This window comes from Aquarana catesbeiana, linkage group LG10 (genome assembly GCF_042186555.1).
Source record: "Aquarana catesbeiana isolate 2022-GZ linkage group LG10, ASM4218655v1, whole genome shotgun sequence".
NCBI classification, from domain to species: Eukaryota; Metazoa; Chordata; class Amphibia; order Anura; family Ranidae; genus Aquarana; species Aquarana catesbeiana.
In genome coordinates, this window is record NC_133333.1 from 112,973,753 (window position 1) to 112,988,172 (window position 14,420).

General features: G+C 42.0%; 1 protein-coding gene across 1 annotated transcript in view; it reads right to left on the minus strand.

Moving 5' to 3' along the window:
- KMT2A (lysine methyltransferase 2A) overlaps positions 1-14,420 on the minus strand; it is a 286,124-nt gene that overhangs the window by 138,485 nt on the left and 133,219 nt on the right. The window contains exons 16-18 of the mRNA XM_073602468.1: positions 12,550-12,723; positions 11,999-12,109; positions 2,539-2,612 (exon numbers count right to left, since the gene is read on the minus strand). Of these exons, the coding sequence (XP_073458569.1) occupies positions 2,539-2,612; positions 11,999-12,109; positions 12,550-12,723 (359 nt within the window). The remainder of the gene's footprint in view (positions 1-2,538; positions 2,613-11,998; positions 12,110-12,549; positions 12,724-14,420) is intronic.

The following is a 14,420-nucleotide window of genomic DNA, read 5'->3' on the forward strand; positions in this document are numbered from 1 at the left end:
TCCGAGCATTTGCTGCAGTTTCCTTGCACCTGGTCTCCACTATTGATATTTGTGAGGATATTCCCCTGTGGGGTACGCATGGAGTAGGGTGCAAAAATGGGGTGTGTCTGAAAAAAGAATATGCAATAACCCGGTGGTGATCACCCTGCAGTAAAGTTCCCCTGGTAAAAGGTGGGAGAAAGTACGTGGCAGTAAAGTGTGCAAGCTGTGGTATGAGGGAACACCTGGTCATCCACCTGAGACTAAGCTCTGAATTTTGGAGCCAAGTTTAAAAAGTTTACACTGCATGAGTGAATAAGTTGCAAACACAATCCTGGTTTCCTGATAGTCGATGTTGATTGAGAGAGTGAGGTTCCGCTGTAAAACGATTTTAAATCCTTACGCTGCTAGCATTTGTAAATAGATAGGAAAGTATATCATATTTACTTGTTTAAAATTTTTTTTTTTTTTTTCTTTTTTACTTTTCTTCAGTTACTTCCTGGTCTCCAGAACTAGGCAAATGATGTAATACATCCCAAGAGTCTTCAGGAGGGGTTGCCTCAGCTAAGCACACCCTCCTGCCTGCATGCCTGAGCTAAGGGCAGATGGATTCCAGGAATCATCTTCCCTTACTCAAGTTGTCCACAGCCAAAAATGTTAGGAGGCATTGTTCAAGGCTCCACCCACATAGAAGCAACATTCACTTACAGAGATTCTGTGAATGAAAAAAAACTACAAGAACAGTCTTCCACCGCAGAAGATGTACTTGTAGTTTGAATAGGCTTTGTGTGCGCTGCTCAGTATGCTTGTAGTTCATTCATTCTTCCTCTAGCTTTGTAACAGAAAACCTGTAGAGATACAGGGAAAAAGCTAAAGAAAGTCTGTGCAGGAGCCTGACATTGCACCCACGATCTGCTGATCATGGTGTAATGCTCTGCCGGCTATAATAAAATAAATAAATAAATAATAATTTTAAAAAACCTTTACCTGCAAAAATATGTGCATTATTATTTATTTATTTGTGAAAGATGAACTTAGTCTTTAAACACGAACTAATCAGGATACACATAATAGTGTAAGGAAAGTAATAGCTTTTTGTGAAAGACAAAGCAGCTGTCTCTACGTCCAGGAGGCATCCCGCTGGACATTATGGATTCATTGATATGTCTGTTTTTCACTTCCATCTTGTAAGCGTTTTTAACCCTTCCCTGTCATTAAAGCATTTTATTACTGCACTTAAAAGCACCTTCCTCTAGCCTTTGTTTTTCCTATAGTGTGCGCTTCCCTCTTCTGAAGTGCTGCTGGCTCACATTTCAAGAGCCAGTTATTTACTGTTTGGTAACGTCTCCTTGTTATCCAGAGCGCCCTATTCGCCACACTCCTCAATAGATTTTTTTTGTGTCTCATATTTGCTGTGGCACTACAGTAATAGTCGAGCAATACAGGGTAACCTTGTCCTAGCTGTCTATGTTGCAGTCCTTTTGCCTGTTGTGGCAGGCATACGCCCTAAGGGGTCTTCAGTGTCTGGGTTCCATAGGGATGGATCATGGCCCTGGGACAGAACGTGGCCCAAAGTGCTGAGAAGAGCATCCAAGCAGGATCCAGTGCCCGAAGCAATATTACAGGCTATGCCCGTGGTGTGGGGTCCAGGAATGGCAAGGTTTTACCAAGGTTGCATTGATCCAAATGCACTGCTTCTATTGTATTTGAACACTATGGAGTGTTGATTGTAGACCTAATTGAAGAATCCGAAGTACCTCCCATGCCTTCCTCTCTTTCCTTTCTTCCCGTTGACTTACCCCTGATTTCCCCTTTCCTTTTAGTCCCGTTTTTTCATTTTCTCCTTCCTCTTTCTTTCAGGGCTCATGCTTCTCTTTGTCTTCTTTGTGGTGACATTGCACTCTCTGAGTGCATACTTAAATTGAATTACTAGAAGGGACTTAAGTGGTCCAGGTTTAACATTAATATCTTTACAGAATTTCAACTCTGTCTTCATCACTAACCATATACATACAATACAAAGCTCTTCATTCTAAATTAAACACAATAGAAATAAGATTTTAATCAGAATATAGAATTATTTTTCCCAACATAAGACTTCTAAGTGTTGGCTATATTAAGTGAAATAAAAGCGAAGGTAAAAATGTGACAACTTTTACTCCCCTACATAGTTGTAACCAGGCCTGAATGATCAATACCCAAGCATAAACACTGTTTGATGAGTGGTTAAAGCTTCAAACCTGAGCAAGCCCTGACATGATCCAACACACATCTTACAAACATAGAAGACTGAGAAGGAACAGAGCTTCAGGAAAGTAAGTATATGTGGGTCAGGGTGGGCTATGAAGAGACGTTGCCTTAAAAGAGCAATGTAGGAGAGTCTATAACAGGCATTTATTAGTTCACAAAGAGCAAAACACTTCTGACAATATCTTAATTTTTCTTTTCCCCTCCCAAAGGCCAATGCTATAGTTATTTAGGCATCATTTTGCTCCAGATCTATGAGGTGGCTCAAGGACCTCAAAGATAAAACACCCAAAGCTTTAATCCACAACTTACTTGCTGTTAACCTTATTTGGTTCCCAAAAGCGAGATTTCTTTACGTTAAACCAAGGGAAAACACGCTCCATTTGCTAGAGAAAATTAAGAAATATGCATATATCAGAACTCAGATAAAATGTATAACACACAACTGATGGTATAGAGAAGGCCCAGGAGGTATAAAATTATTATAAACTTATATTAAACACTTTATAAATAAAAATAGAAACAAATAAATGAATCATAATTTTATATATATATATACACACACACACATACACACACACACACACACACACACACACACACACACACACACACACACACACACACTATATTACCAAAAGTATTGGGACACCTGCCTATACACGCACATGAACTTTAATGGCGTCTAAGTCCGTAGGGTTCAATATTGAGTTGGCCCACCCTTTGCAGCCATAACAGCTTCAACTCTTCTGGGAAGGCTGTCCACAAGGTTTAGGAGTGTGTCTATGGGGATGTTTGCCCATTCTTCCAGAAGCACATTTGTGAGGTCAGGTCATGTGGATGAAAAGGTCTGGCTCGCAGTCTCCACTCTAATTCATCCCAAAGGTGTTCTATCGGGTTGAGGTCAGTACTCTGTGCAGGTCAGTCAGATTCCTTAACCCCACACATGCTAATCTATGTCTTTATTGACCTTGCTTTGTGCACAGGTGCGCAGTCATGTTGTAACAAGAAGGGATCATCCCCAAACTGTTCCCACAAAGTTGGGAGCATGAAATTGTCCAAAATGTCTTGGTATGCTGACGCCTTAAAAGTTCTTTTCACTGGAACTAAGGGGCCAAGCCCAACCCCTGAAAAACAACCCCACACCATAATCCCCCCCTCCACCAAATGATTTGGACCAGTGCTCAAAGCAAGGTCCACAAAGACATGGATGAGCAAGTTTGAGGTGGAGGAACTTGACTGGCCTGCACATAGTCCTGACCTCAACCCGATAGAACACCTTTGAGATGAATTAGAGCGGAGACTGCTAGCCAGGACTTCTAGTCCAACATCAGTGCCTGACCTCACAAATGCGCTTCTGGAAGAATGATAAAACATTCCCATAGACACACTCCTAAACCTTGTGGACAGCCTTCCCAGAAGAGTTGAAGCTGTTATAGCCATTAAATTTCATGTGTGTGTAAAGGCAGTTCAGAACTTACTATAAAAGAAGTTTCGCCAAAGGACACAGGGATCTGTTACTATGATGTCATAAGGTTATACTGCGCCTGGACACTGGCAAACAAAAAAGCCCTTCGTCAGCCAGGTATAACCCCTCCCACTGCCAGCATGCTTCAGTTTTGTAGACAGCAGTATTTTTTAAGAATAGATTAACACACAGGGGTTGTATATGTGTTGCTTAAAGAGGAGTTCCACCCGAGGTCCATTAAAAAAAAAAAAAAATTAAAAGTCAGCAGCTACAAATACTGCAGCTGCTGACTTTTAATTGGACACTTACCTGTCCCAGGGTCCAGCGATGCGGGGGATCGAAGCCCCGCTCGTCTCCCCCTCCGTTCAGCGGCGCCAGCATTGCAACTGTGGGCGCCGGGCTGTGGCTTCACAGCCTGGCACCCACTGCGCATGCGCGAGCGGCGCCGCGTGCCGTGATTGGCCGCTCAGTCACCTGGGACCTGTAATGGGTCCCAGATGATTGACAGGAGGGAGGGAGCAGAGCTGAGCCCTTCCTGTGTCGAGAGGGAAGTGATGTCACCAGCCCAGGCACTGGAAGAGGCAGACTACGAGGGACCACCTAGCAACAAGCATTTAGAGGTAAGTAAAAAAAAAAAATATCCAAACGACAGAGACGTCAGTAATTCTAATATGTTTGAAATGCCCAGAAGCAGTCCAACTTAGTGGTGGGGAACAAAGCAAATAAAATGCTAACAGGCCCATGTAACACAAAATAAAAATAGGGGGAACCTGCGGCACAAAGAGCTGCTAAAAGGTCCATACCCCCGAATCGTTCATCGGAAGAAGCTTGAAAATCCACCTGATTAAACTAAGAAAACACATGAACAAAGGAACAGGTGGCAGCTTTGCAAACCAGTTGCCTGATGCAGAAAAGTCCAAGAAGAACTCACAAATCCAGTAGAGTATGCTTTTACAGGAAAAGGTGGAAACTTGTCCTTAAGGCCATAAGCTTGAACAATGATTTGTCTGAGCTACGGATAAGTGGTGGAGCAGGAAGCTGTATCCCCTTTATAGAAATCATCAGGAATGACAAAAACCCATACAGCTCAAAACATATTTAATTAGTGAAGGGAAATCTCCTTTTGATGTACTGAAGCCAGGCAGAGATGGAAGAATAATGTCCTGGTTGAGGTGAAGGGCCTAGATTACCTGAGGAAATAAGGCATCTCTAGACTTCAATACTACCAAATTCTTGAGTAACACCAAATAAGATTCATTAAAGTATAATGCCACCAGTTCAGACACTTGAAGAGATGAGGGCATCAAGGAATGCAACCTTGAGTGGAAAAAGTTAAATACCCCTAAGACCCCTTTCACACTAGAGGTTTTTTCAGGCGCTACAGTGCTAAAAATAGCACCTGCATAGCGCCTGTTTAAAGCCTCAGCTGTAAACCCAGTGTAAAAGCCCGAGTGCTGGGTGTCAGACAAATTAGTCCTGGGTGTCCGACAAATTAGTTTGTCTAGAGACTGAACTGATTTGTTCCACAATGACAGAATGTTTCTTTTGAGGAAATGACACTGCTTCAAAAGGAGGCTACCATCAAGCCCAGAACTCTCATGCAGAATTTCAAAGTTAGACAGCTGCCAAACTTGAGTCTGGAAGTCAGATGTTTTACTTTGGAAATAAAGCTCATTGCTTGGACTATGTAGGTCTAGTCCTATACATAGCTGAAGCCAGAGTCAGTTCCAGTACTAATTTCTGAAACTTCAAGGTCTGGAAAGGCCACATCACATTGACAGTTTGAGCTGACTGTTCCCTTAATAGGTTGTTGTTTAGGTATCCTACAAAGGGGAGTGTAGTAAAGCTAGCACAAGGGCCAGAACCTTAGGGAACACTTGAGGTGCAAATGATGAGACACAATGGTAGGGTAACAAACTAATAATATTGAGTGCCCACAGCAAAACAGATATCACTGAAGCACTGAAAAGATGAGAATATGCAAGTAAGCATCCTTTATTGTTAACTAAGGCTCAAAAGTCTTCCTAATGAGGGGAGGTTATGACAGACTAGGTGGAACCTTCTAACAGGAAGTCAGATCATAACAATAAAGAAAAGGAATTTTGAGATTTAAAAGAAACCGAGCAATAGTAGGTACTTTTTTGAGTAACAAGCATACTTTTAGAATTTTTTTTTTTTTTAAATCAAAGTGGAATGTAGAGTTAAGGCAGGATACCACCAGATTTGATTCACAGATCTGCAAAGTGTTTGGGATAAGTCAATTTGTCAGGAGTGATCTAATCTTCACACAGAACAGGTTAAAGTGAGGAGTGTACCAGAACAGTTTTTATAGTCGTGGGCCCTTTCAAGGATCCCAGACTGGAAAATGCACTCATAGAATCTATAGTCTGCTGCATTTTCAATGCATCTTGCACAGCACTGACAACGGCTGATATTGTATCTTTTGTCCTGGTAGTTATTTCAGCTCATTGAGGCGCCTCAAAAACAAATGCATCCAATAAAGGACTTGTGAGACCTTTCAGACAGTATAACAAAAAGCAGAGGCCACTACAGCATCAAGAATGTCAGAAAGATTCTGGCTGACAGGGCAGTATACAACTCTTACAGCCACTGCGCTCAGATTTGCAAGTTAGGCCAACAAATCCAGCAAGGCTCTCTTCCCAGAATAAGGCACAGAAAAGGGATCAGTGAGTTGACTCAATTATAGGACAACAAACCAAGCTACCTGTGTGAAGTCCATTAGGACGCTGCAGGCTGCCTCTGAACGGTTAGTGTATTGTGAGCTAGAGCAACCTAGTGGTTCAGGGCTGCTCTCCTTGTGCCTGAATAACCAACTGCTTAAAAAGGAGAAATTAAGCGCTTGCAGCCAATGGCTGTCACAATACAATAGCATGGCAGGGGAGATTCCTGCATCACACATTTGTGTTTATGCAAGGATCAGTCAGGTTTTTTTTCCCATTCAACCCGCTGGTTGAATGACAAAAATAAATAAAGATGGAACATGTATACCCTGCTTAACCATGTGTCTTTTGTAGATGGGAACAATGGCAGAAAGAAGCTTACTCAAGTTAAGGAAAAAGAGGTAAAAAGGAGCATGCAGAAGTATGCACACAACATTCAAGCTTAGGTTTGCAGTACGTAATTACTTAGCATATCAACCTTTTCTTGTGAAACTGAAAAATAGGGGCATACCAGTGGCACTTAATGTTACCAAACAGCGTTGTAGTTTAATGAGTAGTACAATACTCATTAAAAGTCTTCACCGACAGGGTCACACTAGCAGGCTCTACAGCTGGAAAGTGCCCTGAGGCTGACAGTACCAGAAGGTCTGGTAAGTGCCAATGGCAGAGCCCCATTCCCAAAAGACAGAATCCAGGCAGGCCATGCAATTATTGGTCCGGTGAGGTTCTGGGAGGGACTCTAAGTCCAAAATGTCCCCAAAAATAACCCTATTCAGTTAGCTGTCCAGGCAGTAAATCTCCGAAGCATGTAGATGTCTTGACGGAAGAAAAAAAATTACACTGGAATGGAATGGCTAGTTAAAAAAAAAAAAAAAAGGATAAACGCTTATCTATAGACAAAAGATGTCCACATCTAAGACTGAGGCATACCAGAGTAAGAGGGGTTATACCTGGCTGGCAGACAGCTTTTATGTATGGCAGTGTCCAAATCCTTCTGTAGGAGGCAGTATTATAGAATTGTATCAGAAGAACAAAAGAGTGTCCCTTAATGAACAAACCAGGACATTTTTTTAAAGCAACCCTGTCTGTCACAAACTTCAATCGCAATTAGCTGCTAAGTGCTGTAACAAAGGTTAAAATATGGTGTGATGGCAGAACACAGGAGAGTCGAACTATACAAACCAGTGGCCCAGCTCCCCAGCAGTTCAACAAGCCCACCCTGTACACTGCTCCAATCAGCAATGCTGGTTAGGAAGCAAGTGGAGTTAGACTTTACAATTGTTTATAAAGTAACAGATGGAGGAGAAATGTCCAATGAAAAACAAAAGTCTAATGAACTTGGATACATGTGGTGCAGATGTTGTCGTCCAGCAAAAAGGAAATAGGATTTTTGACAAACAAAAACTATTTCCTGGAGTACAGTACAGGACACAGGCTTCTTTACTCATTACAACTGGGGCGCCTGAAAGACCAACTGAAGGGTGAATGACAAAGGAACAGGCCCACATAACAAAACAGGTCAAGAAATGCTCAGACTCAGAACAGCTTGTAGTAGTACCTTACAACTAAAACTGTCATCAGAAGAGGCCTGAACAGCCACCTGGTAGAAATTAAACATGTAAACAGAAACCCACGTGGCAGGTACAGATCTGAGAAAGCAGATGCCTGATGCTGAAAAGCCCATGAAGCATTAACAGATCAAGTTGAGTGTGCCTAAACATAGAAGGGAGGAATCCTATCCTTCAAACTATGGGCTATAATAATAACTTGCCTGATCCACTAAGCAATGGTGGAGCAGAAGGCAAAGAGACCCTTGCATGAACATTAAAAGGGAACAAAGAGGGAATCTGATTTCTTAAAGAAGGTCACAGCATACCATGTTCAGAAAGTGGAGAGAAATTTCCTTAGGGTGTTTTAGAGCAGGACAAGGAATGAAGGGCAAAACCCTGATTAAGTTGGAAAGCAGAGACCACCTTTTGGAGGAAAGAGACCTTAGGGCTCAAGACAACTTTGTTCTTGTGCAACACACAAAAAGGCTACTTACACCTTACACTAAGACTTTCCTCACACAGGTGACAGTCACAAGAAAGGCCACCTTACAGGTAAGGTCAGACAAGGGAATGTCCTTAAAAAGTTTGTAGGGTGATCTCTGAAGAGCCAAGAGAACCAGACTTATCTCTGAAAATGTGAGCTACACCATGAACAAAGGCCTTAACTACAAAGTGAAATCCAAAAGGTCTCTAAAGCAGATCAATCAAAGCTGAGATTTGTCTTTTACCAGTACTTGAAGTCACAAAAAAAGACAAAATACATCCCACAAAGTAATTTCTAGTATAAAAATTTCTTGATATAGGCATTCCAGGTGTGAAGAAAGACTTTGCAAGAAGTTGGCTTTTTAGTCTTTAAGAGGGTAGGAGTGGCCGAATGTGAAAGACAGCCATGTCATTTAAAGTTTTTGTAAACCCTCACAAAAACCCAGTGAACAGCCTCAGATGAAAAATATCCTCCTACACAGATTTTACTTGTTTATCTGCAGTCTTCTCTTCTCTACACCCCTTCAAAAGGGCAGAAAAGTGTTAGAATCTTTCTTCATCTGTCAAGAGCACAGAGGAGGGGGTGGGGAGGCTGCAGTTACACTGTGTGAGAGCTGATTGGAGGAAAGGCACACACACACCCCACCACACAGCAGAAGAACGATGTTGTGAATAGACAGCTCTGTGCTTATTTCCTTCCCCGACACAATTTTATCCCGTGTGGGAACATTTCTGCAAAGTGACTCATGCTGATAAAAGAGGAGCGAAGCACCAGAGAGAAATGACACTCAGAGCTTTGGAGAGAGATAAGTAAACACTACAGATATATGTGCTTTGCTCAGATTCCATGACTGAGGTTTACAACTAATTTAAGTCAGCGTGCAAGAAGCAAGATGGAACACTGGTCCTTGGAACATAAAATCTGGACAATCCATAGGGCCCATGGAGTATTTGCCAGAAGTCCAAGTATGTCTGAGTACCAAATCCTTCTCGGCCAATTACGTGTATTAAGCATCAACGGAATGCCCTCCTTCTGAGAAGTAGGGAAGGGAAAATCTGGAAGGGTAAAAAGGCATAGACTAGACTAAACTGGTTCCATAGAGTCACCAAAGCATCCAGTATGAAGGCCAGAGGGTTCCTGGACCTGGCAACAAACCTGTCCAGTTTATTGGTGAATCTGAATGCCAGCAGATTCAAATCCAGAGTTCTTTATCTGTGACAAAGGGCTAGAAACCTTCTGTATTGAGGATTTTATTTTATATTTCCACACCTGGGATGTAAATGGTGCCCAAGAGAGGATTTGTGTATGCTTCCCTTAGAGTGATACAACTCTACTGAGGTTTGAAAATTCCCCACGAGGGAGGCAATGACAAACATGGCAATTAACATGCAAAACTTTTGAACCCGTAGGAACAAGTTGAAAGCCTTTAGATCTAGAATGGGCCAGACTTCCCAGGCTTGCGAACCGTAAAAAGGTTTGAGTACAAAGCATTGAAAGCATTCTCCTGTTGGTACAGAGGTAATGACCCCCTATAACAGTGATGGCGAACCTTGGCACCCCAGATGTTTTGGAACTACATTTCCCATGATGCTCATGCACTCTGCAGTGTAGTTGAGCATCATGGGAAATGTAGTTCCAAAACATCTGGGGTGCCAAGGTTCGCCATCACTGCCCTATAACATAAGAGGCTGGATGGCAGCAAGCAGATCCACTTAAACCCTGAAAAGCTATACTGCTCAAATGCCCCAATGTGCACCTTCAGCAGATTCTAACCTGCTTCCAGGTGCTGATCTTGATAGTGTAGGCTCCTCAAGCTCAGAGATAGATCCACAACAAAATGGCGCATGGCAGCCCTCTGTTAATGTACAACCATGGTTGTGGAAACTATCAAATGGCTTCAGCCTGGTCTCCACACATAGGAAAAACATCACTCCATCATGCTTCACTAAATAAGAAATTGATTGTATTAGTCCACATAGAGGACGAGCTCTACCAGCAAGTGTTATTGTGAAGATATTGGGTGGTTTAGGGTGTTTGGGGGACCCCATACTGGAAAATTTAGAGTGAGCATACTCTGGTTGCTCCAAGACTAAGAAGAAGCTCGCAGCGTCAAGTAAGTGTAGCTATGGGATCCTATACCTTTGATGAAATCTCTAACAGATGTGTAATCCTGATCTGATGCTTAAGGGGGATAAGGAGCAGGTCAAAGGGGCAGCTGTGACCCCTGCTTTTAATAGCCTCATTATGGACAGATATCCTGCCTGTGAAATCGGAGATGTGGCAGAAAATTATTCTCCATATAGAAAAGAAGAAGCTGGTGCAGCTCATGGGCCAGCCAAATGGCCAGAGGAAGGTAAGGAGTCAGAGTTGGACAACCATCAAAGGAAAGGGTATTGGGGCCCTGAGAAGAACTACTACCCCCTACTGAGATAAAAGCAGTGTCTGCGCAAACAAGTCTATCTGACCCTTTCTGCCTGAGCCTCTCCTTCTGCCATGCTTGTGAAATAGCCCCAAGAAGAATACTCACAACCGCCATAGCAGTAGATGAGGAGAGGGAATGCCTCACTGTCAAGCACTTATAAGGCTGCTGTAACCCAGGTAAAGCCACTTATAATGTGCCCTCAGTAGAGAGGGAGAAGCAGGAAATTTGCTGGTCGGAAGTCCCATTTGCAAAGAGGAAGAGGCAAGATGTGCAGTCACAATAACTCCCCTGAATTGAGGCATCGCAGTAAGGGCGCAGGAGTGTCCAGTTTGTGATGAACCACTTTGGGGATGCACACAGACACAGGAGAGTCACAATAGCCACTCCACTGACTGTATATGGTACCAAAATAAAAACACCAGCCTCCTAGCTCTCTGCCATGACCACTAGATAACTGGTAGGCCACTCCCTATGACTCTCAAAGGGGTTCTAAAGGCAGAAGGGGACCCTGGGCTAAATGTTTAAAGTGCTTCCAATCTGTACTCACCACAATCCCATAGACCAGATTAACAAGGGATAAACCTTTCCCTTTTTTTGCCCCCCAAAATGGGCTTTTCCACTTTGGGGGTCTTCAGGGACACGGCCCTGAACCTGTAAAGTTACCTGTGGCTAACTACATGTGTTGCACCACTTGGCAAGGGGAACACCCATAGAAGAACCAATTGCAGGAAACAACATTACAGGCCATCCCTGCATCTTATATCACGCATGGTCGGGAATTATTACCCAAAACCATGCTGAGGACTCACCCATTCCAGAAGATGCATGAAGAGCAGAAGAATAATAGAAGAAACATCCTGGACTAGATCACACAGCAGGAGAGATAGGATGGAAACCTCCATATAAGGTGGTAAGCTTCTCTTGGTAGAGAGAAGAAGGTCCATCACCTAAGGATACCAAGGTTAGCTGGGAGTGGGAGGGATTATTTTGTGGATATTCCAGACTTTTTTTCTGCCAGTGTCACCTGACGGTAATTAAAGAAGCCTCTGTCCTGTATGGTGGCACTAAGAAAATTAGATGCCAGGTAGGTACTGGCTAACAGCTTGCATAAAATACAGTTGATGCATTTAAAAACATGTACACAGGCAACCACATAGAAATACTCACCTTTGTAAAAAAGGATCTCACAACACTGTTTGCCTTCTTAAGCTCTGGCTGGCCCCCATCTGCATTCATAGCAGCTTGGATAATTCTGACAATGTCATCACTCAGTTCCAGCTGTGAAAGGAGTCAGAAGGGATGTAAACAGTATGGCACTATTTGATCTTTTTTTTTCTACTTCTAAAATGTATGTATGTATGTATGTATGTATGTATTCTATATTCATCATTGACTTTGCCATTGTTATCGCATGCAGTACAGCATTCCAAAGCTAAACCAATCTTCTAATGAATGAACATCTTCATAAACTGTTGCTAAAATCTTTTTTTCCCTCTCTTCATGCAGAGGAGTTTGCCTAATCTCCCATATAGTCCTTCAGATAAAAAGACAATTTGACTAATCTTTGAATTTTTCTTGAACATATCTTTTTTTTAACATATTAAATCACCATAAAACTAAGTTTAGGTGAAGTTTTAAATCCTTGCTTAGTGGCTTACTAATTTATTAGGTTAAAAGGTTAGACCAACCTTTTTATCATGGGACACATTGAAACTTACCACAGAAGTGTACCTGCCTTGGTCCATCTTCCTCTTCACTCCCTCCAGATCACAGGGTGGTTGGTCATCTTGCTTTCCAACTTGGATAAGAACAGGGGGATCAGGACCCTTGGGAGAGTTCCTTGAAGGCATATTTTCTTCGGTTTCTGGATTTAAGTCAGGTGGCTTTGCTGCCTAAATTATTTAAAAGAGAACAATTATTCTCAAAACCAACCTTTAATTATAAAACAAAAAGCATTTTCTTTAAGGTGGTTGTGAAGGCACATAACATAATTACTTGTATCCTCTCTGTCTTACCAAAATCTTAAAAGTACTGTGTGTCAGCATTTTTAAAATCATAATCCTAAATACCTTCTTTCACAGTGACGATCTGTGGTCATGTGACCTCCCTCCGGTCTCCTTCCCTGAACTAAGGAGAGCAGCGGGAGGGGCTGAGATTCCCCTCTGACGTCAGCAGGCCAGCAGAGGGAGGTCACGTGGCCGCAGAGCGGCGCTGTAAAAGAGGGTATTTAGGATTATAATTTTAAATAAAAACTGACACACAGTACTTTAGATCTTGCAAAAACAGAGAGGATAAAAGTAATTGTGTTATATATTGCAGCGGAATAGTGTCAGGAGGATAGGGGAGGGGTGGGGGATTACTGTGGTCAGTTCACACAGGGGGACACAGGAATAGACAGGATCAAGGTTAAAGTTATAATAGCCTGTGTGTCTAAACTCTGCCCTTGTATTGTGCAGTCACTGGATCTATTCGTGTCTAATGTTCCCACTGCAGCAAAACTGGTGAGAACATATTTACCTATAATTTTCTACATATTACCTGTCCAAACTTTGTCAGCAGTATAAATATTTCCATTATTCTAAGCAGGTGCACTCAAGATAAACAAGCAAGCCGGATGACATTAGCCTGAGTGTGCAACTCCTGTTACTTCTTTTAAAGAATAACTCCACTTATGTGGAAAACATAGGGCAAATAAATAAAAAAGATAGCATATAAAACTGCTAAACACAAACTGTTACAATTTTATGTTACTAAATATAATCTTTACTTTTCAGTCTGCATCAAGGTATTTTTCAGTAAAATGAAATGCAATATGTCAACCTGGAGGCGGTTTGTACCCAGCTGGGGTAAAGAACGCCTCCAGAAATGTAATTTCCTGCTTGGTGATTGGCTCACCAATTTTCTTAAAAGTCTGTACTAAGATACAAGTCAGATTTTAGGCACCGTCATATAAAAAAAAAATTTTTAGTGAAATACCTCCTAAGGGTTAATCAGTTCTAAATGGATGCAGACACTGCAGCTTTCCTCATTAGAACACAGAAAATGGACCAGCTGATTATAGTGAACCGTTACACCCCATTCACAATGAGTATGCAGTTTGGTGAAACAAACAGCCATTTTTTCACAGCAACAAAAAAGGTATGAATCTGCTACAGTATTTGTTAAATTCCTGCAAAGTACAGATTACCCTGAGGGAATTGTTTTATCTCATCAAAAAATGAGTTACTCTTTAAAGCGTAAGTAAAGGCCAACATAAGACAGATTTGAAAATGTTGCTTCCGCCTCATGCTGCATACGGTTTGTAAAATAGTTCAATGTAAATTCCTTTTTGGGGTTTTTTGGAACTGCTTTGTTGCAGTCACGTGATTGCTAAGCTGTGGCTCCTCTTTGTCAGTAAGCCTTGACAATTGGGTATTTACACAGCGAGTTTACAAACTGCATGCAGCATGGGTATGAGAATGGGGAAGCAGCATTTAAGCCTGACTTATATTGGCTTTTATTTCTACTTTAAATCCCTGACTCAAAATATTTAAAAGAAAAGTATGGCCAAAGCTCGTGGTCATAATTCTCATGTAGGTCACAGCCAGAA